Raw genomic sequence first — 26,095 nt, forward strand, 5'->3', positions numbered from 1 at the left:
TTCAAACTTTCATTTCCAGACAGTGTTATAGTAATATATTAACGTTATCTTGAATTTGTCAACCAGTGATGGGTGGCACTCCAGTAAATGTGATAACCTTCACCAACTACGGTACCCTCACTGACTGCTCGCACCAACAACGGGAGGGGGACGGATGAAGTTACTTTGCCCCCCCCCCCCAAAAAAAACAGCTCATACCGCTGATGGAAAGATTTAGCAGTTTTGAAACGGTGGTATTTTAAAACAGCGCTATACCTTCACACAGAGGTGAGTGTGGGAGAGGTGAGTGTTGGGTATTAAACTTCACACCCTTGTGCCGGCTTTTACAGGCTGTGTAAAATGGACTTGACTCCTTTCACGCAAAGATCCTCCCTTTTACACAGAATCCAGCAGGATATTGCCAAATATTAACAATTGCTTTCCACTCGACAGGGCAGGAGCAGTGAGTTTCAGGTGTTCAACGTCATACCCTCCTTCCCAGCATTGCGGCATAACCTTACACACAGATGCCCCTGTAACTCTGACCGTGTTTTTCATCATTTTGATATCATAAAAGGACTTTTTGTATTGTAAGAAAAACACTCTTCCTGTTGTTGACGAGGTTGTTGTGTTGTAAAAAGGGTGAGCAGCAGCACAGCTGTCCTCTTTGCGTCCTTCTGCCTGGCCGCCACACTCTCATTAGCGGTCGCCATCTGTCCGAGCAGACCCCACACGACTGCGTCAACACTTTCTGCTCTCGGCGCCCTGTCACACCTTTGGACACCGCGTCCTCCTCGGTCGGAATCACACCTTCATCATCCGCGTCCTCGTCGAGTCGGATCAACCTCACGTCTCTTCGTCTTCACGCAGCCTGAACCGAGAAAGATTATTACTAAAATCAGCGATGTGCGTCGACATCACTAAAGACGATGTGATACATGTTGAATATACTGCTACCGTGCCATGCGTTCACCATAGTTATACTACTCCCAATGCCGTAAGATGCACTCCAATTATGAGGTGCTATGATTCGTTTTAATTTCAATATGTTATAATACAATTCACAACAATTACTATAAAATTCCCTCCGATTACAATTCTGTACAATTCACTCCAATTAATATACGATATGATTCAATCCGACTTTGGTGTGATATGATTTTATTATGAATTGAAGAGAATCGTATCTCAATGGAGTGAATAATATAATATATCATCCAACATGAACTGAACCATATTGTAATTGATTGAAAGATGGACTTCTTTATTGACATTCTTTCAATTATATAAAACAGTGCACAATAAAACAACAAAATGTTGTTATGTCAGCTCTGCTAAAACGTATAAAAATTATAATTACATTGAATCAGATCGTAATTGGAGTCAGTGGGATGGTAAGTAAATGAATCTGTTGTAATTTAGGAGAACCATATCGTATCGTTTCGTAACTGAAGTGAATCGCATCATAATTGAAGTGAAACATATTGTAATTCAAGTGAATCGTGTCATATTGCTTTATGGAGTAAATCGTATGGCAATTGGAGTAAATAGTATCGCAGTTGACTTGAAATGTATGTAATGTGAGTGAATTTTATTGTAACTGCCGTGAATCATATATTGCATCATAATTGGAGTGAACGGCATGGTATCACATGGTACTCTCCGTCACTCGCAGTACAATTATCCCGCTTTCACATCAACACCGTGACATTTCCATCTTGTCAGTTTTTTGTTTTTTTTCTCTGAGCACGTTCCAAAAATTCAGTCCTGGGCTTAGACGCGCTATGTCTTGTCGCGCTCGTAATTCCCTGGAGAAATTGGAGCTGACAATCTTCCGCCGGCCAGACATGAAATCCCGTTGATCCGTTAGGACAAGTCGCTGCCTCTGAGGTCCCCCCGCGGGCACAGCGAGTCAGCCACAACAAGGCGACACGGAGACGACACCAAAGACAAAGCCGTCAACTCAACGATTCCTGGGAGGTTTACTCCAGTGTGAAGCTCTCAAAGTCCCCGCCGACACTTTCTTAGATTAAAAGTTTGACTGACGCCAAGCGAGACAGAGATTTGTGTCTGGATACTTCACCTTCAATTTACCTGGCCACTCACCAGTCACAATATTAGGGACAACTGAAGCAAGTCATAACGGGGGGGATTAAATCACATCATCGTTGGAATCGTATTGAAATAAGAGTGAAACGGATCATAGTTGGTGTGAATCATATCGTAAGAGAGAATTGTATCTTAATGGGAGTGAATTGTTTTGTTATAAGTATGAAATGTGACACAATTTGAGCGGATTGTATCGCGTCACAACGTAAGTTGATTAAATTGTATCATAATTGGAGTGATTCGCATTGTAATTGGTGTGAATTATATTGTATTGTAGTTGGAACGAATCATATTGGTTAGTGATTGGAGTGAATTGTAATGCGTCAGAATTGGAGTGAATCAAATTGTTACTAGAGTGAATCATGTCATAGTTGGTATGAATCTTACTGTAGACCCACTGACTCATATCGTTTCATAATTGGAGTGACTCCTATTAGAATTTAAATGAATCATACTGGAGCGTAATTGGAGTGAATCGTATTGGAGCGTAAATCAAGTGACTCGTATCGCACAGTCACATCACACACAAAATGTGTCGGATCAAATTCTAATTATTTTGAATCGTGACGTAATTGGAGAGAGACCCTAGTGTCATACTTGTGAATTGTATTATGGTGCAATATGATTCATTCCTAAAAGAATATGATTCAATTAAATTATGTTGCGATTAATTTCAATAACTATGTGATTCACTCCATTTATGATGTGTTGCAAGACAATTCACTCGTGCTTAAGGTGAAGGTACCTAAATTACCACTTGTACACCATGTAATTATATAGCATAACACCCTATTTATCTGACATACAGTACATGTTAGAATCCAAACAAGGTGTCAGAGGGGAGTATCGACGTGATGATTGTAGTCTAGCAACAGAAGGCAGCGGAGAAAACACGAAAAAAATAATTTGTACCATGTGACCTTTTCACATGTTCACCTTTAAGAACGCCTTGATTCTTTCCAGCACACAAATAAATAGGAAACATTGGACAAAATAGCTTTCACAGCTTCCACCGCAGCTTGCGGGAGTCCAACATGAGACCTTTATGATTGGAACGTTACCCCCGAAGGCCAAATTGTTGAATGTCTGTAAATGTCAGTCGTAGTGACTCAAAAGAGAGCCTTTAAAAAGTGTGCTGGCACACTACAGATCACAAATGACAAGCAGATACAGGCAGCTAGCACAAACACATGGACCTTCACATAAAAGCTGGTTCTATCGATGAATAAAAAACCTATTAAACTAAAACCATTAACAGCTCAAACTACATCTCCAAAGATCTGTAAAAATTCCTTCATTTACAAAATCCTCGTCCTGTCAAGAGAACAAAATCTAAGCAGCAACCTTTCAACTCAAACCAGTAAAATCACAAACTACACTTCCAAAGATTTGTACAAATAGATCCAAATCGTCCTCTGTCCACAAAAACTGGTTCCTTTGAGCCAACAAGATTAGAAACAAAGACAAGGAAGTTGCAACTTATCGAACTAAAGCCACTAACAGCACAAACTACTGTCTATCTCCAAAGGCCCAAGTTCTAAACATAGACCAAAATGAAAGTCCTTGGTTCACAAAAAGTTGGTCCCATCAAGGCAATGGGAATACACATTGGAAATCGCAAACCATCAAACTAATGAGTAACAGCACAACAAATATTTTCCAAAATTGTAAAAATATGTCCAAATCCATATCGTTTGCTCACAAAAAGCTGGTCCTATCAATCCAATGGTAATGGGAATAAAAACAGGAAGTAGAAACCTTTCATGTGAATGAAAACAAGAAGTAGCAGCCTATCAAAGTAAAACCAGTAAGACCACAAACTACATCTGGTGCAGTAGCAGGTGACTATATCACAAGGCATGCCTTCCTCAAATGGACAAATTGAGCATGCCAGCTCAATTTGTCCAAATTCAAACTGCTGGCTCTGTGTTTTGGGAGAAAATCTGGAAGGTTGAGAAAAAAGTGTCGTTAAAATTAGCGTAATTTATGGTGATTTTTTATTTTTTTTATTTTAAACGTCACTTTTAAGTTTTTGGCTTTGCGTTAACATAACATTACTTCTTTTCAAGTAGAATCCCCTGACTTCGCCTCAATGGCCTGCCCCAACGCTCCTCTTCACCGGTCGACTCAACAATTTCATGAGATTTAGTACTTTCCTCGTAGCTTATCAGTAACAGCAAATTCAAACTTTTTGACTAATTATCTGCTCTGTTTCACCTGCACTCGTGATTCCTCGTCCTCACCGTCAGACGTGCTTGGTTACCAAAGAAACTTTACCTGTTTAACAAAATTAGGAAAGAGAATCCGTCATTTGAGGCTCCAAATTTTATATGCAGGAAAAACTCTGGTGCTCGTCTGTAGTATCCGGTGCACATGAGGCAAAGACCTCCTGCGTGTGCTTTTCATTGTGTGTGCCGTGATGTGTTGTTCATTGTGTGTTTTTGCGGTGCTGTCCATTGTGATTGCCTGAGGATTTGGAAAGCGTGCACCTCTCCTCCACTCTGCTGCCATTAATAATGCACACCAGCTTTTACTGGATTCTTACAAGATACACGAGCACTACCTTTCTTTCTTTAGTTCCTTATTTCTTTTTTTTCTGCTTTCGACCCTCTTTTCGTTTCTATCTAACTGAAGATGTATAATGTGAAAATTGGGCTGCCCGAGTAGCAGGAAACTAACAAAAAGTCTTCATTTGTTACAGCCTCACTCGCACTCTCTCACCCAAGGCCAGATGAGACGGAGAGGCAAAGAAAACACATTTCTGAATGGTTCCCGTTGGCTTGACAGGACCAGCTTTTTGTGAACAAGTGGCCAGCTGCCATGAGCTTGTAATCAAAAGGTAGAGCGCTTTATTTGGTTTATGTTTTTCCATGACATCGTTGTTGGCTTGATAAGACTCTCAGCTGGATCCAGTATCAAGCACCTTTTTGTAAACAAAGGACTTTGATTTGGAGCTACTTTTACAAATCTTTGGAGATTTTGGAGGTTTTTATTGAAAGGTTGTGTTTTGGTCCCATTCTCTTTGGCTTAAAAGGACCAGCTTTTTGTTAACAAAAAAAAGATAGATTTGGATGTATTTTCACAAATGATATAGTTTGTGCGTTTAATGTTTTTTTTTTTGTTTGTTTGACAGGTTTTTACATCTTGTTTTAATTCCTATTTTCTTTGGTTTGGTCGAACCAGCTTTTTGTGAACAAAGAACTTGGTTGGGTTTTATACTTACAACTTGTATCCTTGGAGATGCAGCTTGTGCTGTTACGAATTTTAGTTTGATAGTTTGCTACTTCCTGTTTTTGTTCTCATTTTCATTGGCTTGACAGGACCAGCTTTTTGTGAGCTAAAAAAAATTGGATTTGGATGTATTTTCATAAACTGCACCTTTGCAGATGTACTATAGTTTCTGGCTTTTAATGGTTTTAGTTTGATGGGTTGCTACTCCTGTTTTTGTTCCTGTTGCATTTGTTTTGTTAGAACCAGGTTTTTGGACTTTGGTTTGGGTCTATATTTACAACTTGTACCTTTGGATATGTAACCTTTGCTGTTACTGGTTTTAGTTTGATAGGTCGCTACTTTCAATATCTGTTCTCAATTTCATCGACTTGACAGGGCCAGCTTTTTGTGAGCAAAAGACTTTGATTAGGATGTGTTTTCACAAATCATGCCTTCGTCGATGTGGTTTGTGCTGTTACTGGTTTTAGTTTGAGAGGTTGCTACTCCTGTTTTTGTTCCTGCTCCCGTTGTCTTGATAGAGCCAGCTTTTTGTAAACAAAGGGCTTTAATGTTCTGCGACTAGTGCGGAGCATTCGAGTCACAATTCATTGCCTGTGCAGTTAATATAAATTTGTTATGGCTACAATTTGACCATGGGGCAAAATGATTGTGCTCAGACTGGAAGGTCGTGATGTATTTTGTAAATATGTATAAAACATAGTATTTCAATGAGGTCTGTGGTGTCTTGTTTGTAGCAAACAAACAGACTTTTGTTTATTTTTCATCGGCGGTCGTCACGGCGACAAGGCCCCACCTTTGGCTAATTTCCACAGCCATTTCCGAGCAGACTGTAAAATGAATATGCATGACTCCTTTTTCATCCATTTGCAAGTCGGGATGGTAATAAGGACAACGGGCGGCTTTAAAAAAACAAAACAATGAATGCAAAATAGCTGCTCGGTGCTTCTAATGAGACGTGTTTTCATAAGCAGGTATGTCCAACATGTTCACCATTTGTAAACATGGGCGCTCCGATTGCGACACGACACACGCCAGCGGGCGGAAATTAAAATAAAAACATCTCGATGTTTGATGCGAGGGAGAAGAGCTCCGAGTAACCCCCAGATGCTCACTGAATGTTGTTTTTACACTTTTTTTTTTAAACATTTGAAATGAAAAGTCACCTTGGGATGTGAGCACTCGCGTTGTATATGAAAATAAATAAAGTCAAACAAGCTGCTTACCCAAGGAAGTACAAGTTAATCACCGGAGGTGGGTAGAAACACGCTACATTTACTCTGTTACATTTACTCACATTTTGGATAAATTGTACTTGTTAAATTGTTTTAATGCATCATACTTTTTACCTTTAGTTGAGTATTTATGTTAAGAAGAAACAGTACATATACTCCATTGCAGTGATCTACATGCCACTCGGTACTTTAGAAAAAAAAATCTATTATTGCATGCGCGATCTGTTTTTAGACTTCGCCTTCGACTTCCGCACAGGGCTTCGTTGCACCAATCCAACGTGATCACTCATGTCATTTGAATTCAGTTCGCCAATGAAACGGCACAAGGCAGCCACATGACCGCACGCGAAACCTTCGTGGGCCAATCAAAGTGAAATCTGCCGCACGACTTGTGTTTACATTGCAAACTCCGAAATACAACAGCTTTGTCATGCAGCGTAGTCTTAAATTATGACCGCTCAAACTTCAACCCAGATTATTTCAACCCAGACTTGAGAAGACACCTTGCAGCAAGTTGCAGATGTTTTTGTTGTTGTTTTGGCTGTGCAACATTAGCTCTATTACATTCTGTAATCTCTCTCTCTCTCTCGGTCGCTCAGACACTCACGCCCCCGCATACACGCGCGCACACACGCACACAGACACACACGAACACACTATTAATAAGTCTGTTCAACAAACAGCTTCTTCATTCAGTCATTTCAGTGAATAAAGCAAGTACTAGAGTGGCTCCAACTACTGGAGACAAATTGCTTGTGTGTTTTTGACATACTTGGCAAATAAAGATGATTCTGATTCTGATGTGTTTGAGGGCACTTTAAAATGAAATGGTGGCAGGTGTGTGTGGACTCCCATTTGAGTGTGAATGTGATTGGTTTACTCCTGAACACATCCACATGCCAGTTATAAGAGGGAGTGTGCCCTTCTGCAACCAGATTTATTACATTACTATTATTGTTATTTTATTTCAACTTTATTTAACCGGGTAAAAGACCAGTTGAAACAGAACATCTCTTTTGCAATGAAAAGAAACTAATAAACAATGAATATATTAACCTATTTTAGAGCAAAAAAATAGCTAAATTCCTGCCACAAGTAATACAGGACTCTGAACTGGACTTTGCCCACCCCTTGATCTAAATTTCTTTGCTTTTTCTTTGACTTTTTCTTGGGTAATTTAGCAGTTTTTGTTCCTAAAATTGGTTAATAACATGTATTTATTCATTTTATGTTACATTTTTATTTGTCATGTTAAATAATTGGGTAGTTAATTCATTATAAGAGTTTATTTTTTTTTAATGACGTAAAATAAAGAATTTTACATTTACAGTGATGCCTTGAGATACGGGTCAAATTTGTCCCATCACCATGCTCTTAACTCAAAATACTTTATCTTTCACCTGAATGGAATTGGGATTAGTTCGTTCCAGCCCCTTTCCCAAAAAAGAAAACAATTTAATAAGGAAAATAACCCTATTCAGAATTTATTTATCAATGTTATTCATTAGCCCGTCTATGCCGTTTTACATTATGTGTGAGCATTAAGACATTAACATGTTTGCTTCATTCTATAAACTACTGACTAGCAACACAACTCCAAAATTCAAAATGCAAATATTACCCTAGCCTGCGGGCGATACTTTTCTCACCCTTGGGCTATACACACAGCAGTAGCGTAGTTAGTTAAAATGCATTACTGCTACGTTGACCCCCTTTCCACATAACACCCCACATAGAAATACAACAGTGAGTCACTATGAAATGGAATTGATTGACAGGCAAAGCTCTGCCAGGCCCAAATGTCTAAACAACCAAGCTAATATGCTATATGAGCCCTTTACGAAATGACTCCAAGTGACTTAAGAGTCACACATTGGACATGACAGGCGCATCCTTCAATAAATGTCTCGACACGGTCCTCCATTGTTGGCGTTCCGTGCGATCCTATAGGATTTGCCGGCTAATGACGGCCTCCGTTCCGCCGATTTTCCCCGCCGTGAGTCATTGTTGGGCATCGGGCCATCATTGTGGCATTGCGGAAAGACGCTAAGCCTCTTTTCTCTGCATCCAGGGCCGCCGCGAAAAAAGATGAGAAAATCTGCGCCGTAACAGCTCTAAGAGGTTCACTTCCCGCCTGCGTGACTCTTGGAGCAGAATGTTCCGGGAGAACGCGCTGATGTCATCCGGCGTCCTTTCACACAGTATCTCCTGGAACATTTTCTCAACTTGCTTTAGTTTCGGCATGGGCGGTCAGCAGCACCTCGTGGAAGGAACAGCGGCACTGGCACTTCTGCTCTGCATTGTGTCATTTGGCTGACGTACAAATGTATATTTAAAAAAAAAAAAAAACATTGTCCAATGGTGGCAGAGAACTTGACAACAAACAGCAGATAATGAACAATTCTTCAAAAAGAGGCTAAATGCTTGCTTCAAGCTTCTTTATTGCCATTCCCAGTTGATGTTTCAAAATTAAACAAAGATCATTGCATGTGTATTTTATCAAACCAGCTAATTTATGAAAGTCCACTTGTTCAATGGTAACACCCAAGGCCAAACGCCATAAACAGGCTAACAAAACTAGCATCCATGCTGGAGTAGTTATAACTACGGCTGCAACAAACAATTATTTTAATAATCCGTTAATCTGTCAATTATGTTTTGGATTAATTGATGAATCTGATTAAAAAACATGTTTTTAAATTTCCAATACTTTATTCAAAAACAGTACATTATTTCAAATTAACAGTGCATAAAATGAACACATTGGTTATGATTAAGTTACTGGTTTGGTCCGCAACGTCAGAATAAAAAAATGTTGATAATTGTTTTCCAACATGAAATCAAACATTTGCAAATGTCTTATTTTATTTTAACACAAAGATAATCCGTCTACTTTCTTGGATGATTACAGAAATCTGAAAATATTTACCGTTGTGAGGCTGAAACGAGGATTTGGACAATTTTACATTAAACAGGGTCTCTAATGATTAATCAGTCATCAAAATAGTTGATTAATTTGATAATCGATTAGTTGTCGATTAACCTTTGCACAGAACAGCAACACATGTAGACAGATGATACAACAATATTTACAGACACAGACATTCCTTATATATATATATATATATATATATATATATATATATATATATATATATATATATATATATATATATATATATATATATATATATATATATATATATATATATATATATATATATATCACGGTGGCCGACTGGTTAGAGCGTCAGCCTCATAGGCGGCACGGTGCGAGACTGGTTAGAGCGTCAGCCTCACAGTCCTGAGGACCGGGGTTCAATCCCCGGCCCCGCCTGTGTGGAGTTTGCATGTTCTCCCCGTGCCTGCGTGGGTTTTCTCCGGGCACTCCGGTTTCCCCCCACATCCCAAAAACATGCATGAATTGGAGACTCTAAATTGTCCATAGGCGTGACTGTGAGTGCGAATGGTTGTTTGTTTATATGTGCCCTGCGATTGGCCGGCAACCAGTTCAGGGTGTACCCCGCCTCCTGCCCGATGACAGCTGGGATAGGCTCCAGCACGCCCGCGACCCTAGTGAGGAGAAGCGGCTCAGAAAATGGATGGATGGATGGATATATATATATATTAGTGGAAATAGAACAGCTTGCTTTGACTGCAGTTCTTTGTTGACCTCTTTGTTTACCGTGGTTGGGTGTTTAATAAAGTTATTATTGAATTTATTCGTTGGGGATTTGAGAGCGTGTTCATTTGGCAGAGTGCTGCTCTTGGTGCGAAGGTTATAAGTGTGAATGTCACCGAGCATTAACAACCTCCTGTTAATTAAAGTGTAATCGTGTCGCTGTCGGGCCAGAGCTTGCTATAAATTTGCGCCATGCCCCCAAGCACAAGGCGATAATAACAAGCCTTACATGATGCGACCCAAGCTGGCTAAGAGAGGTTTTTTGAATATAATGATGATGATGTCATCACCATTGTGATGGTGAAGCATAATCTGCCTCTGACCTAATAGAGGCCTGGTCCTCACTTAACCTCAGCAAATAAACGCCCCACTACCGTTAAAGTGGTGTCAAACTCATTTTTGTCGTGGGCCACATTATAGTTACGTTTTCCCTTAGATGGCCGTCATGACTGTGAAACCATATAAATGTTTAATAGTCTCATCATCATATTACATATACACAACAAATGGATGAATAACTCGTTTTGAAATCAGAAGTCAAGGATTATAGTTTATTGAACTATTGCTCAAGTTACCATAATATAGGTTTTGGTAACAAAAAAAAGTACCAATATCTCAGCAATATTTATTGCATACAGTATGACAATTTGATGTTTTGGTACAGATTTTTGGCAAGAATCACAGAGGTTGATGCACATGCTTTGCTTCCGCGGACCACATAAAATGATATGGTGGGCCGGATGTTTGACACCTGTACATTACACGAAATGTCTCCATGTTTAAAGGCCTGCCTTCCAATAAACGCCTTATTGTGAAGACGGCTATGTGACTCATTTGTTCCACCCAATCTGCCTTAGACCTAATAGAGGTCTGGTCCTCACTCAAGTTGAGTAAATAAATGCCCCGCAATCACTACATGATGAAATTAGCTTTAAGCTATGAGTGAGCTAACTTCGACAACAACATGTTTGTTTGATTCCCAGAGGAAGGAGGGGGGAGGGACGCATTAGGAGGGGGTCGCAGAGAGGTCTGATCCGTCAGGCCCATTGGATGGCCCACTAAGTGTCTAGTAGCCACTGGCCGGCCAACGCACCTCATCAAAGATTCATGCGTGCGTGAACGGGATATTGTGGCGTCAGTCCAGCGGCGTCCGGGAAAAGACGCTCCACTACTCCGCTTTCTCTTCTTCTTCTTCTTCTTGGTGAAGGTAGTGTACACACCGTCTCGGTTCTGTTCATTTTAGGGTTGTGGGTTCGAAGCCTGTATTGTTAGCTCTCTCATGGGTTTTATATATAATGAAGTCTGTTTAACTGTGGTAAATGGTCACTGTGGTCAGTGGCTTTAATTGACATTTTAGCCATATTGTACTGAGCCCTAGTGGATAGCACATCTGCCTCAATGTTCTGCGTTTCCGGATTCGAATCTGGGCCTGCGGCCTTCCTGTATGGATTTCGCATGTTCTGCTTGTGCTTGTGTGGGTGACCAGTCCTTTGTTTTTCTATTGGTGCCTTGCAATTAGCATAAAAAAACTAAACATAGCTAACATACCAATGTATGTCAGTTTGGTTTGTTTATTGTAATTGTAGCTATATCGCTTAGCTTTCCATAAAAACTTCACATAGCTAAGGCTTACTTCCTCTTTTTGTTGTTTAAACGTATTGTACTAAACAGCCAGAGCAGAAATTTACATTCCGCTTTCCCACATCCTAAAAACGTTCTTTTCCTGTTCCATGGTTATCATCACATACTGTATATAGTATAGTTTGGTATATAGTATTCTTCTTGGGTGGCAATGAAAAAATAACAGCAGCATAACAACAAAATATCTAATGTACCGATGCATTTTCTGTTCTTTTTGTTATTTTCAGCCATATTGTACTGAGCAGCCAGGACAGAAACGCGTGTACTGCTTTCTCAAGTCGTTCCAATTTCCGTCTCTATGGCTATCGTCACCCAGAGGAGCAAGCTTGCGTTCCCTCCTCGGGGTGTCAGTGTGCCGTCTCATTGTGGCTTTCTGCTTTCATTTCCTGGTGAAAAGCCAGCCGGCCGCCATCCCTCACCAGGTGTGTCGACAGGAGATAAAGCTTTGTCATGTTGTCTGCTGCCTGCAGACATTTTTTTTTTCTTTTGACCAGGACGTAACCTTGACTGTCTAAATTGCTTTTAAGTGCTTTCCTTTTTTTTCTCGAGAGACTGGAGAAAAGATCGCTTGCGGACTTTTCCTCCATTCTCTCATGCTGTCATTTAAGAGGCCAACAGAGCGGCTCTTAATGGACCCTTTCATTAAACCACGCCCCTAAACAGAGGAATGACAGTTCAATTTCATGATACATTTTACAATTTTGTATGTTTTATTGCTCTTTTTGAAAAAAAAGAAAACAAATAATTGGTTAGATTAGTTACTGAGAATAATGATTTGGTGTTGTTTTTTTTGTACTCTTTCAGATAAATGCAGGCTCTGGATGAAGCTAGTCATTTGGATCCCTTAAAAAAATCATCAGCCCATGAACTGTTGTTTTTTTTATCCGTATAACATGCAAACATTATGCTACTCATCTATGGCCAAGACTAGTCCTAGAATGGTACCTATATTACACCTGTACAAGGCCTAGACTGGACTTTGTGTTGGTCTAGACTGGTCCAAGCCTACTACCAATCAAGACCTAGACTAGTGCCATGCTAGATTTAGACTCAACCTCGACTGGACCTAGACCGCTCCTATTCCAGGGCCATACTGGACCTACAATAGACCAGGACAACAGCTACACTAGACTAGAACTATCCTTCACCTAGGCTAGTCCCAGGCAAGACCTACACTGGACCTAGATTGGTCATAGACTAGTACCATACTAGACCTAGACTACAACCATACAAGTTCTAGTCTAATTCCATGCTAGATTTAGACTCATCCTTGACTGGACCTGGACTGGTCCCAGGCTAGAGTCATACTAGACCTGGAATGTCCTAGACTGGACCAAGAGTGGACCTAGACTGGTCTCGACTAGATACATACTAGACCTAGCCTAGACCAGGATGAGAGCTATACTGGAGCCATCCTTGACGTAGACTAGTCAAAAATGATTTATGATTTACCCTAACCAAATGAAAAATATGTATTTGTATTATTTAATTCATGCGCATGTTGGCAAACTGGTAGAACGGTGGTTGACTGGTTAGCACATCCGCCTCACAGTTCTGAGGACCCGGGTTCAAATCCAGCCTCGCCTGTGTGGAGTTTGCATGTTCTCCCGTGCCTGTGTGGGTTTTCTCCGGGTACTCCGGTTTCCTCCCACATCCCAAAAAACATGCATGGTAGGTTAATTGGGAACTCTTAATTGCCCGTAGGCGTGAATGTGAGTGTGAATGGTTGTTTGTTTTTATGTTCCCTGCGATTGGCTAGCGACCAGTTCAGGGTGTACCCCGCCTTGCGCCCAAAGATAGCTGGAATAGGCTCGAGCACACCTGCAACCCAAGTGAGGATGAGCAGTACAGAAAATGGACGGATGGTGGCAAACTATTTCCTGGTCCAATGGACTCAACGCCTCGTGTTTTCCCTGAAGGCGATGTAGTGGGCTGGTGGCTGGCGTCCTCGGGGACAAGCTCCACTTCCTCATGTTAAAGCTCCACTTTCTCATGCTTCTAATAGCTGTGGCAGGGAGGCGGTGGTGGGAGAGGATGTGCGATGGGGTAGAGAGCCTGGGGGGTTTGGTGAGGTTCGTACATCTGTTCAGGTCCTCGGTGACACCGTCTGCATGCTGTGGTACACGGATGGGATGAGCTCGGGGTAAAAAAAAAATAAAAAGCAGAAGTAGATCAGTTCAGAATACCAAAGTGTTGTTCTTGTTGCTTGTTGGTTTGGAGCACACTTCCTGATTCATGGAGGTTGAGAGGACTGGGCCATTTTTCATTCTGGGGCATCCAGACTCAAAGACCAGGACTTGAACCACATTAGACCCATACCAGACCTGGACTTGTGCTAAACTAATGGTAGACTGGATCTAGACTGGTCCTTGATACAAAACATACTAAAAACATACTGGGCCTAGACTAGACCTGGACTTTAACCAGACAAGAACTAGATTAGACCTAGACTAGACTAAAACCATACTAGACCCAGGCTGGACCTAGACCACCAAGGACCATACTAGGTCATACTAGACCTATTAGGGTTCTTGTCTGGGTCTAATCACACAGCAATTCTAGAACCAAACTAATTTCTGACCAGTCCTTGATTGGTCCTAGACTAAAACCATACTAGACCAAGTGAGCACTATACAAGGCCTTGCCTACAACCAAAGCTGACTAGTTCTAGAATGGACCTAGACCCTGTCCTGGGACTTTGGCCTGACTATTCATAGACGAGACGAGAACAGAAGCTCGAATAGAATCATACATGACCAAGTGCTGTCGTAGACTTGGGCTATACTAGTCCTATTTCAGACCAGGGCAAGCACTGCAATAGAACCATACTTGACCATACAAGGTCCAGATTAGACCTAGACTAGACCATACTATGACCTATTAGGGTTTTAGTCTGGGTCTAATGAAATACCTCTACCTAGGCTAGGAACATACGAATCCCAAGTCCAGGCGTAGATTGGTCCTAGACTAAAATCATACTGGACTTTCTAAACTGACAAATGCACTGATTTCTAACATGAGAATAAATGAAATGATATAAATCGGGTATTTGGAGGTAAATTCTTCCAGACCGTACATGACCTAAACTGGAGCTTTACTAGAGCCACACTGGACCCAGACTAGAACCTGAATAGACCAATTTCATTGCATCTTCAGAAACACTAAAATAAGTGTCATATTTGTGTCTGTTAAGAGATGTTCTGCTTCATGAGAATAATGCTAGGAAAAGAGAGAGTGAAATAACAACCTTAGTTGTAGCCATGAAAGGTCATCAAGCCAAAGTGTGATGGTCTGTGACGGCCCGCTGGCTTTGACAGGATTACAAATGTGCTCGCTGCTTATAATTAGCGTTGCTTGCTGTTTGACAAAGTTTACCAATCTTTGCACTCTTATTACTTCTGTGGAGCAGCCTGGAAGAAGACCTAAACCCAGACCAGACCTACATTGGTCCTAGACTTAACCCATACTAAACAAAGAATGGACCTAGATTGCAACTAGATTAGACCGACACTGGATTGATCATAGCCAGACGAATGCTAGATCAAGACTAGACTTGTACTAGACTCAGACGAGACCTAGTATGGTTTATACTAGAGCTAGTCTAGCCTACATTATAACCATACTAGGCCTAGGCTATTATTAAACTAGATCTAGACTACAGCCATGGTAAACCTAGACGATGATACTAGACAAGTCTCAGACTGGACCTAGACTTGAACAATACACGTCCTAGACTTGAACTAACCTTGACACAGACTAGATGCATACTAGACCAACACTAGACCCAGACAGGACCTAGACTCTACAAGCCTAGATCTAGAAAATACCTAAACTTGAACTAGAATAGACCCAGGCTAGACCCTTTGTAGACCCAGACTGGACCTAGACTTGTCAATAATAGACCTTGACTTGAACAATATGAGAACTAGTCTTGATCTAGACTAGACCCAGACTAAACCATACTAGACCCAGACTGGACCTAGACCCTACAAGCCTAGATCTAGAATTGACCTAGTCTTGAACCAGACCTGAACCATACTAGACCCAGATGTACCTAGACAATACTAGGCCAAGACTTGAACCAGACTAGACCTCGACAGGACCTACACTTGTCAGTATTACACCGAGATTTGAACTAGGATAAACCATCTTAGACCCATGCTAGACTTAGACTAGACATGGATTGGACCTAGAATAGGACAATACTACACCCAGACTTGAACAGCATTAGACATAGACCTGAACTAGACTAAACCCAGAATATAACCATACTAGATCCCAACTGGACAATACTAGACCTATACTTGACGATAGTAGACCCTGACTATATTAACCGTCTGCTGGCTGTGTCTAATTAGTGTTGCTTGTTGTCTGCCAAGTGTGCAAAGACTTCCTCCTTTTGTGCGTCGGCCTGTAAGAAGCTCGACTCTTTGACCAATTTCAATGATTAACCAAACGGCCGTTCGGTAATGAAAGGCACTGATTATTCCTCCCCTGCCTGCGCCGCGTTTCTCTTATCAATAAAAAGCGCTGGCGTCTCTCATCAAGGAGGAGAAATCCATGGAAAGCCGACGTGCTGACACAAAGCGACTGCTGAAGCCCAGCAAATCTGCTCGCTTAATTGATTATTGGCGCCGGAGGCGGGTATCTGCGAGGTGCAGAGGGCCCCGCGGGAAATAATGGAAAACAGATAAGATGAAATGCTGGAGAATTGCCGTCGCCGCTGCCACCCGTTTGTATTAACGCCTGGCCCGTTTCCTCCCGGCGTGCCAACAAAGCTTTTCAAAATTGCCCAAATCGAAACGTAAACGTGATGTAATCAGAAAAGTGTCAGAGAGACTTTTTGATTTCCAAAGTGACTCCGTTGTGTGGCTCCAGTTCAAAGTGTTCCCGCAGGACAACTTCCGCCTTGTAAAATACCGACGTCTTTACTTCAACTTTCAAGTGTTTAATGCGTTTAATGCGATGTTTAATTCACTGCCTCATCTTTAGTAACGCTCCGGTTATGTGGTGGGTCAAAATGACTCTTAATCAAAAATAATAAAGTAGTTAAAAGTAGTTTTTCACTAAATGTACCAAACCACCAACAAACTAACCAACTAACAAATCGACTGAAGATTCATCTATTTAACTAGCTAAGGTCCCAACAATGGAACAAACTAACCAACCAGCCAACCAAGTAACCAAATAATCTTAGAACCAACCCAGGAACTAACTAACTAACTAACTAAACACCCAACCAAGGAAGTAACTGACTGACTGACAACCAAGGAACTAGGAACTAAGATACCATCCAAGGAACAGACCGACTGACCAACCAATCAAGGAAATGTGTAACTAAAGAACGAAGTGACTAGCTAGCTAAGTAATGAACCAACTAACAACCAAGGAAACAACCTAATCAACCAACCGACAGACTAAATAACTAATGAGCCAACCAAGAAACAAACTATCTAACCAACTAATGTTAGACTAGACTAGACTGTTAGACTAACTAACAAATCTTAGAAGGAACCAACTATGAAACCAACCAACTCGGGAATTAAATAATTAAATAACTAACCAGCCAAAGAACCAACTAACTAACTAACCAACTATCAGACTGCCAACCAAAGAGCTAACCAACCAATCAAGGGCTAAAAGGGTGGATTGCTATATTTTTGTTCATCTGTTCTTAGCATTGTATAGCTTACTGCTTCAGATTCCTTTCATTTTTCATTTAATGTTTGTAGTACTCTATGCTCCTAATCAAGGAATCTCCCATAGTCAAGCAACCGATGAGAGATGATGTTGTTGTTGTGTTTTGGGGAAGTGCTGCAGGCTGTCATTGTCCTTAGTCCTCCTCACAGATCACCTTTTCAAACAGTGTGTGCGTATGAGCGGCGTGTGTGTGTCCGTAACAGTGGCACGGGTGTCATTCACAACACATTCAAAGGCATCTTGCAAGGGTATTTTCAATTTATTTTAGCGAGGTAATAGAAAGTCGAAAACAAGACATGCAACACAAGGCCATCTCTGTTTAACAGCAATGAAATAAATGTGTCAATAGCTGCTAGAAGGCTGACGAAAATGCACTTATGTGATTATATAGCTTTCTAAAGCAATAAACTGAACATCACTGAGATAATGCACCTAAGAAAGAAGCTTGGAATCTGACCACTGCCATTTAGGTTGGAAGGTTACCTTTCAAAATTCTTGCTTTGACATATAAGGCAAGCACTGACTAGGATAAATGGTAGTGTTCCACTGTAGTAAACTAGGTGGTGGTCAACAAACTAACTAACTAACTTACTTACTTACAAATGTATTAACTGTCTGATGACTGACCAACTAACTAATAAACAAGCCAATCACGAAACAACTAGCTTATCAACCAACCAAATAATCAACTAACCAATCAACTAACAACTAAAAAAGAGACTAATGAATCATTTGACCAATTACCTAACAAAGCAACCAATGAAGTAACTAACTAAAAACTGTCCAAGGAACTAACTAACTAATCAACAAAACAGATACCAACTGACCAAATAACTAACAAACTGACTTGTGAAGTAAGCAAGTAACTGAACGAGCCGGCAACCAACTAACTTACCAACCAGGGAACTAAATGACTTACTAAATGGTTGAGAGACTAAATAATACATGAGCAAACAAATGAGAAAACCAAGAAACCAACTAGGTGACTGACCAACTAACTGACTAATAAAGCAATCAGGGAGCTAATAAACCAACCATGCAACTAAAAGGCGAGCTCTCACCTCCCGTTCAACGGACAGACTAAAGAGTGTGGACATGTTAATGGCTGTGAACGAGCCAGCTGAGAGGCGACGCTGTGGTTTATGTGCTCCGCTTGACACAAGGTTATACACGCACACAAACACACGCACGCACACACTTAACAACCTGCTGCTGGAAGTGTGCAGCATCCCGAGAAAATGGCGGTGCTGACATCCCAGCCAGTATGACTGCCAGTAGGACGCATCCATTAAAAGACACTTTAGTCCATGTTGGCAGGCTGGACTACTGCCACTAGAATGAACACACACACACACACACACACACACACAGACGGTAATGCATCCTGGGAATTTATAGCTATTCTACCATTCCAGGAATATAAGCGGGACGTGCTGTCTTGTCATTCAGCTGAGTTTCTGGCTAGGAGGAAAAAAGATGGTCGCTATGGCAACACCAGGGCATCATTGCCACCACATTACAGGAGTTACCCATATAAGCCGCATAGTACACATGAGCCTCATGTTATTTTGTGTTGTTGCCGTCATCATTGTGACACACAACAAGGATATAGCATTGAGGGGAAGTTATGATTGTGTTAATTATGGAAGCTGTTGAATAATGAAGAGTATAGTGGGATCTCTGGAGTGGAATGCCTTTTATACCGCAGGTGTTGCTGGACGTGTTGTGTAGTGCAGTGATTTCCAACCAGCGTGCCGTGGTGCATTAGGGTGCCGAGAGAAATTGTCGGATTGGACTTACTTACTAATTATTAGCTATTTATAACAAATGACGTATCTTTGCTGATCTATCTATGCCACGAATGTATTGTATAGTGACAGGCAGAACAATTAAATACTCTTCCACTTGATGGCAGAAGGTTAACTTGTGTACTCACTTTTTGTGACATTATTTGTTTGGGAGTATGCTGACCAGCCCCTGCGCTCAAGTATGATGCTAACATTTATCGGGACGTGTGCCCTGCAGGTGAGCTGACCATGAGGCTGCTGTGGAAGTCCCTGGACAAGATGAGGTGTCTGAGGAAGCGATCGGCCATCCCCTTCCTCGGCGTCCTCATCACCCTCCTCCTCTTCCTCAACCTCTACATTGAAGACGGATACGTGCTGGTTAGTAATTCCAATGCCCTTTCTGAGTGTGCGTATTTGGGTGTTTATTAGCGCTGAATGCTCCACCTTGTCTCCCAGGAAGAAGATAAGAGGCAGCTCAGGGAGACGTCGGCCCACGCCCCGAGCGCAGAAAGATATGTGCACACCTTCCGAGACCTCGGTAACTTCTCGGGATCCATCAACGTCACGTATCGCTACCTGGCTGGGACTCCGCTCAATCGCAAAAGTATGTTCCAAGTTTTGTTGAAAAGATTGTGGGATTTAAAGCAAGTCCGGTAAAGTGTCATTAACTAATTGCGTTTTGTCATCAATTTTTTTTTTTTTTTTAGATTATATATGAAATTGTTCAGTTTTTATTATTCACAAACTAATTAATGAAAACCCAGGTTTGAATCATAGAGTCTGCACGAAATGTAAAAAACAATTGTAAACTGTAGGCCCAGATTCACTCCACTGTTGCACAGTAAAACTGTTTTGGCTTAAAAGGGATACAGATTCTCCATTCTGCTTGACCTAACATACGAACAGAACAGGTTAAAGGAAAGAAAAAAAATACAGATTTACCTTACTGTGCATTGTGGTTCCTCATAAATGTTCAAAAAACTTCAAAACATAATCAGCATGAGTTGTTCCTTGTCATCATCAGAGTGCCTGACCATCGGGCAGGGTTCACTTGTTTGGTGTGCTTCAGGGTTGGATCATAGTATTTGCACCATTTGTAAAAGGAACACCAATCGTACCATGTAGGACTGTACTAGATCGAACCAGATTTACTCAACTGTCCAGTCTAGCTTTTCATTAATCTTAACTGTGAAACCGTAAAAACATGATTAGCATGACTTGTTCCTTGTCATTATTAGAGTACCTGACCATCGGGCTGTCCTCAGTGAAGAGGAAGCGAGGTAACTACCTTATGGAGACCATCAAGTCCATCTTCGACCAGTCCAGCTACGAGGAGCTGAAGGAGATCGTGGTGGTTGTCCACCTGGCCGACTTCGACTCACTGTGGTGCGAGAACCTGCTGCAGGAAATCAGCCGCAAGTTCTCGCACCACATCATCGCCGGTCGCTTACTGGTGATCCAGGCTCCCGAGGAGTACTACCCGTCCCTGGACGGCCTGAAGAGGAACTACAACGACCCAGAGGACCGGGTGCGCTTCCGCTCCAAGCAGAACGTGGACTACGCTTTCCTGCTCAACTTCTGTACCAACCTCTCAGACTTCTACATGATGCTGGAGGACGACGTGCGTTGCTCTCGTAACTTCCTGACGGCGCTGAAGAAGGTGATCGCCTCCCGGGAGGGCTCCTACTGGGTGATGCTGGAGTTCTCCAAGCTGGGCTACATCGGGAAGCTCTACCACGCGCGGGACTTGCCGCGCCTGGCGCACTTCCTGCTCATGTTCTACCAGGAGATGCCGTGCGACTGGCTGCTTATCCACTTCCGCGGCCTGTTGGCCCAGAAGGACGTGATTCGCTTCAAGCCGTCGCTCTTCCAGCACATGGGCTACTACTCGTCCTACAAGGGTGCCGAGAACAAGCTGAAGGATGACGACTTCGAGGAGGACGCGGTAGACATTCCCGATAACCCACCGGCCCGCCTCTACACCAACATCGATGTCTTTGAGAGCTATGATGCCGCCAAGGCCTACAGCGCCGTGGATGAGTACTTCTGGGGCAAGCCCCCATCAACTGGGGACTTCTTCGTGGTGGTCTTCAACAAGTCTGCCAAGATAAGCAGGATCAAGATCGCCACTGGATCTGACGACCGACGAAACGACATCCTGCAGCGTGGAGCTCTGGAAGTCGGTGAGAAACTGGTGGGCACCAAGAAAGGAAAGCAGTGTTCCTCGTACATCACCGTGGGGGAGTTTAAGAATGGCAATATCGAGGTCAGGGACGTCGACCACAAGATCAGTTTTGACGTGGAGTGTGTGCGTATCGTGGTGACGGCCAGTCAGAAGGAGTGGCTCATAATCAGAAGTATAAGTTTATGGACGACACCTCCGCCCAGCCAATGAAGATAGCGCGCAGACTCTTAGTATATCATAGGCAAAATATTCTATGATATATACACATATTTCCACTCCAATATAAGCATTTTGTATGTATTTATTTATTTGGATTGCGAAATGTTTTTTTATACCTGCAAGTCTCAGATCATCCTCCCGGTCTTGTGTTTGTTGTTAGCACGACGGTAATGGAGAGTGGAATGACGAGCACAAAGCAATCGTAGCGTGGTTTTAAAGTTGTGATTCTTACACTTTATTGTCAATAAAGCCCACAAAGACCATTACCGTCAATCAGTAAATGCTATGAAGCGGTACAATGTTTTTTTTTTCAACGTACAAAACCAGTCAGCAGAAGCTAACTTTAGCAGTCTACAACTTTGCTGTGCGCCCCTTCTGGTAAAACATAACAGGTGGACACACAAGATCCAAATCAAAAGCTTTTGTTTCCAAAAAAAACGTGTACCGTGTGAGAACCGATACCTGGTACCGGTCCGCAGCCCGGTGGTTGAGGACCACTGTATTAGAGCACCTGTTGTAAAAACAAGAAAAAAAAGCAGACAGCATCACTGTGCGCATCATTATGTGGCCCTTCCCTTTCATGGCGAATCCTCAAAATGATCGTCAAACTTTGCTGCTGTGCTTCACTCACGTTAGATGACGTTGGGAAAAATAGCTTGGCCATTCAGCGTTACCCATCTGTCTCGGATATCTGCCTCGAACTAAGGCTCATTTGAATCAATTCCTTAGTCAGAACTCATCAGAGTACAAGGCCTGTAATTTTTTTGAACTTTGCAGACCCCTTTTTCATGGAATTAGCCCCAAAATGGCTGCTTCAAATCAAAATGGCCGACTTCTTGCTCCAATTCAAGCATGCATCCTTGTTACGAGAGACATTTCCATCTAATTTCGTGTCAACTGGTGAAACTGTGTCGGGGCTAATTTTTTTCAAACTTTCCAGTTCGCTTTTTTATGGAATTTGCCCTCAAAATGGCTATTCCAAAATAAAATGGCAACTTCCTGCTCAAGGTCAAGCATGGGTCCTTAAGACTGTCCAACCAATTCTGCGTCAATCTGTGAAACTAGTGTTTGGGGGCAGATTTTTTTTGTGTTTTGCACTTTCAAAACTTGGTGAGTTTTGGGGAATGCTGAGGCCCCCCAAAAAGGCACTCAATAGGTATTCAATTCAATTTTGCAAGGTACTGAATTTTATTCCAGTGCATTATTACATTTACCGTATGTATTTCTGTATATATCTTGTAATAAAAGGGTCAGGGCGTAGTACTTATTAGGAAGTGTAGTCTAGTACAACAGACGAATTTAAGGTGGAGGTGGGACTGCATCAGGGATCAGCCCTGAGCCCCTTCCTTTTTGTAGTGGTGACGGATAGGCTGACAGATGAGGTTAGACTGGAATGCCCGTGGACCGTAATGTTTGCAGATGACATTGTGATCTGCAGTGAAAGCAGGGAGCAGGTGGAGGAACAGTTAGAAAGATGGAGGGATACACTGGAAAGAGGAGGAATGAAGATTAGCCAAAGTAAGACAGAATATATGTGCATGAATGAGAGGGGTGGTGGGGTAAGAATGAGGCTACAGGGAGAAGAGATAGCAAGGGTGGAGGACTTTAAATACTCGGGGTCAACCGTCCAGAGCAATGGTGAGTGTGGTCAGGAAGTGAAGAAACGGGTCCAAGCAGGTTGGAACGGGTGGAGGAAGGTGTCAGGTGTGTTTATGTGACAGAAGAGTCTCTGCTAGGATGAAGGGCAAAGTTTATAAAACAGTGGTGAGGCCAGCCATGATGTACGGATTAGAGACAGTGGCACTGAAGAGACAACAGGAAGCAGAGCTGGAGGTGGCGGAAATGAAGATGTTGAGGTTCGCTCTCGGAGTGACCAGGTTGGATCAAATTAGAAATGAGCTCATCAGAGGGACAGCCAAGGTTCGATGTTTTGGAGACAAAGTTAGAGAGAGCAGACTTCGATGGTTTAGACACGTCCTGAGGAGAAATAGTGACTATATTGGTCGAAGGATGATGAGGATGGAGCTGCCAGGCAAGAGAGCTAGAGGAAGAACAAAGAGAAGGTTGATGGATGTCGTGAGGGAAGACATGAGGGGCAGTTGGTGTTCGAGAGGAGGATGCAGGAGATAGGCTTACATGGAAAAGGATGACGCGCTGTGGTGACCCCTAACGGGACAAGCCGAAAGGAAAAGAAGTCTAGTACAACAGGCTCTCCTTGAGAACCGCGTTCAATTACTTGAAGTAATTGTGTCTTTCGCAGCCTTTCAAGACAGATAACAAGGCGGCAAAGTGTCGCTCTGGGAATCCCAATAGCGGTTGTCCCCGTTTGGCCCTTAATGAGCTCACTCCGCTAAGCCACCAGGAGAAGCGCCATCGTGAGGTGCTCGACGCTTTGGATATTCACTTTCAAGGCGTTTTTCTCCCCTTGTGTCACCGCGTCTGCTTTGTGTTGTGTCATAGTGGCTGACAGAAGAACACTTGTTTGTTTTACGATGTGGAGATGAGATTTCTCAGTGAAGAATGAGCCAGTAGTGCTGCTTTTTTCCTCCCCCCCTTCTTTTCTCTTTTTTTCTTGATACAAGCACAGTGGCACAACTTTTCCCTCTTCTCTCTCTTGACAAAAACAAAAAAGACCCTAAAAAGCCAATTTAAAACAAAATGGCAGACTTTCTGTGTCTTTTCGGGCATGGCTTCTTGAGACATTTTTGTGTGTCTACACTTGATAGAAATGCCTACCAAATTTCATGTTGCAAAGTGAAACTGCCTTCAGGGGCTGATATTTTCAAAACTACTGAACCAATTGCGATCCATTATGCTTTGTCGCCATGCTCCGCCCAATCAGATCCGTCACCATTTAAAGTTGCCCATCTGTCTAGCATGCTACGTGCTTCAAATTTGGTAGCAATTGGACAAAATCTCTAGCACAAGTTCATCTTTGAAGGAGCCATAGAAATGGCAAGAAAATGGCCAAGTCAAAACAAAATAGCAGACTTCCTGAGTCTTTGCGGGCATGGCTTCTTGAGACTTTTTTGTGGACCTACTCATGATAGACAGACTATTAAAAAAACACTACTGCACTACTGAACCATCAAACTTCCGCTGCCATGCTGCGCTCACTCAAGGAAAAAAAAAAATCAAATGTTTCACAATTTAGCTTCACTCATTTGTCTAGTATAAATGCTTCAAATTTGGAAGCAATCCAACAAAATCTCTTGGACTTTGTAAGACCCCTGTAAAGGTCCAAAATGACCCGAGCCTGTTATTAGCGTCGGTGGCAGTCTGGACTCACGATGTTGGTCATGTGATGCATGTTACACGTGCATGAAGTCATCGTGAAATCTTTTCCCGGGTCGTGTTTCCGTAGAAGATGACGTCACATCATACTTTGTCTTTACTTCTGTCCTCCTCGTTGCTGCTGTACTGTAAGATGACGCATATATTTTTGTACTGCTATGCTATCGACACGTATGATGATATTGTGTATCAAAAAGGAGACGGATTAAACCCATGAATGGGCAGTGTCATGCTTGTGTTGTTTGATTGCACAATATTGACATGATAGTAGAATTATATGCAATAAAATAATCCATTTGTGACATTTGCAGTTGGTTGAGGCATCCAGAGACTAACGTTTAGCTGCCAGCTAAGAACATACATGATTCATTTCAATAGTCAATAGTATGCTTTTTTTCTGTTCCGCTACTCAAGAGCATCTGTAATGAACGCTGGAGAGGTGGGTCACTGGCTCTTTGTTTTGATTTGCACGAGATACACACACATCAGATATACTGTGATACCTTTATAACTGTACTCCAGAAGTTATTCACAGCGTGCCATTCTTATGCCAAAATGGAATAAATTCAATTTTCCCTCAAAATTCAAGACACTACACCCCTTAATGACAGCATAAAATATATATTTTTTTTAATTTTTGCAGTTTTTTAAAAATAAAAAAACGAGGAAATCACATGTTCATATACTGTAGTACATTCAGAAAGTATTTCCAAGGCTTCGCTTTTTCCACATTTTACAAAAGGGATTCAATTCAACACACCTTAATTACAGACTCAAAAGTTGGCTTTTGAAATATTTGCCAATTTATTAAAAATAAACAACAAGAAAATCACATGTACAGTGGGTACAGAAAGTATTCAGACCCCCTTAAATGTTTCACTCTTTGTTATATTGCAGCCATTTGCTAAAATCATTTAAGTATTGACAGAAAAAAATGAAATATCACACAGCCGTAAGTATTCAGACCCTTTGCTCAGTATTTAGTAGAAGCACCCTTTTGAGCTAAGACAGCCATGAGTCTTTTTGGGAATGATGC

General features: G+C 41.9%; 1 protein-coding gene across 5 annotated transcripts in view; it reads left to right on the forward strand.

Moving 5' to 3' along the window:
* The window catches only part of mgat4c (mgat4 family member C), a 142,097-nt gene extending 116,814 nt beyond the window's left edge, over positions 1–25,283 (forward strand). For 3 of the 5 annotated variants that reach the window (XM_061773938.1, XM_061773936.1, XM_061773939.1), the window contains 4 exons: positions 4,790–4,927; positions 19,600–19,739; positions 19,818–19,965; positions 20,600–25,283. In XM_061773938.1, coding sequence (XP_061629922.1) covers positions 19,611–19,739; positions 19,818–19,965; positions 20,600–21,756 — 1,434 coding nt within the window. In that variant the 5' untranslated portion in view covers positions 4,790–4,927; positions 19,600–19,610 and the 3' untranslated portion in view covers positions 21,757–25,283. Of the gene's footprint in view, positions 1–4,789; positions 4,928–11,387; positions 11,441–19,599; positions 19,740–19,817; positions 19,966–20,599 lie in introns of those variants that run through there. The other 2 variants (XM_061773940.1, XM_061773937.1) reach the window with 2 other exon arrangements.
* Positions 25,284–26,095: the final 812 nt, after the last annotated feature.

This window comes from Phyllopteryx taeniolatus, chromosome 5 (genome assembly GCF_024500385.1).
Source record: "Phyllopteryx taeniolatus isolate TA_2022b chromosome 5, UOR_Ptae_1.2, whole genome shotgun sequence".
In the NCBI taxonomy this organism is placed as follows: Eukaryota; Metazoa; Chordata; class Actinopteri; order Syngnathiformes; family Syngnathidae; genus Phyllopteryx; species Phyllopteryx taeniolatus.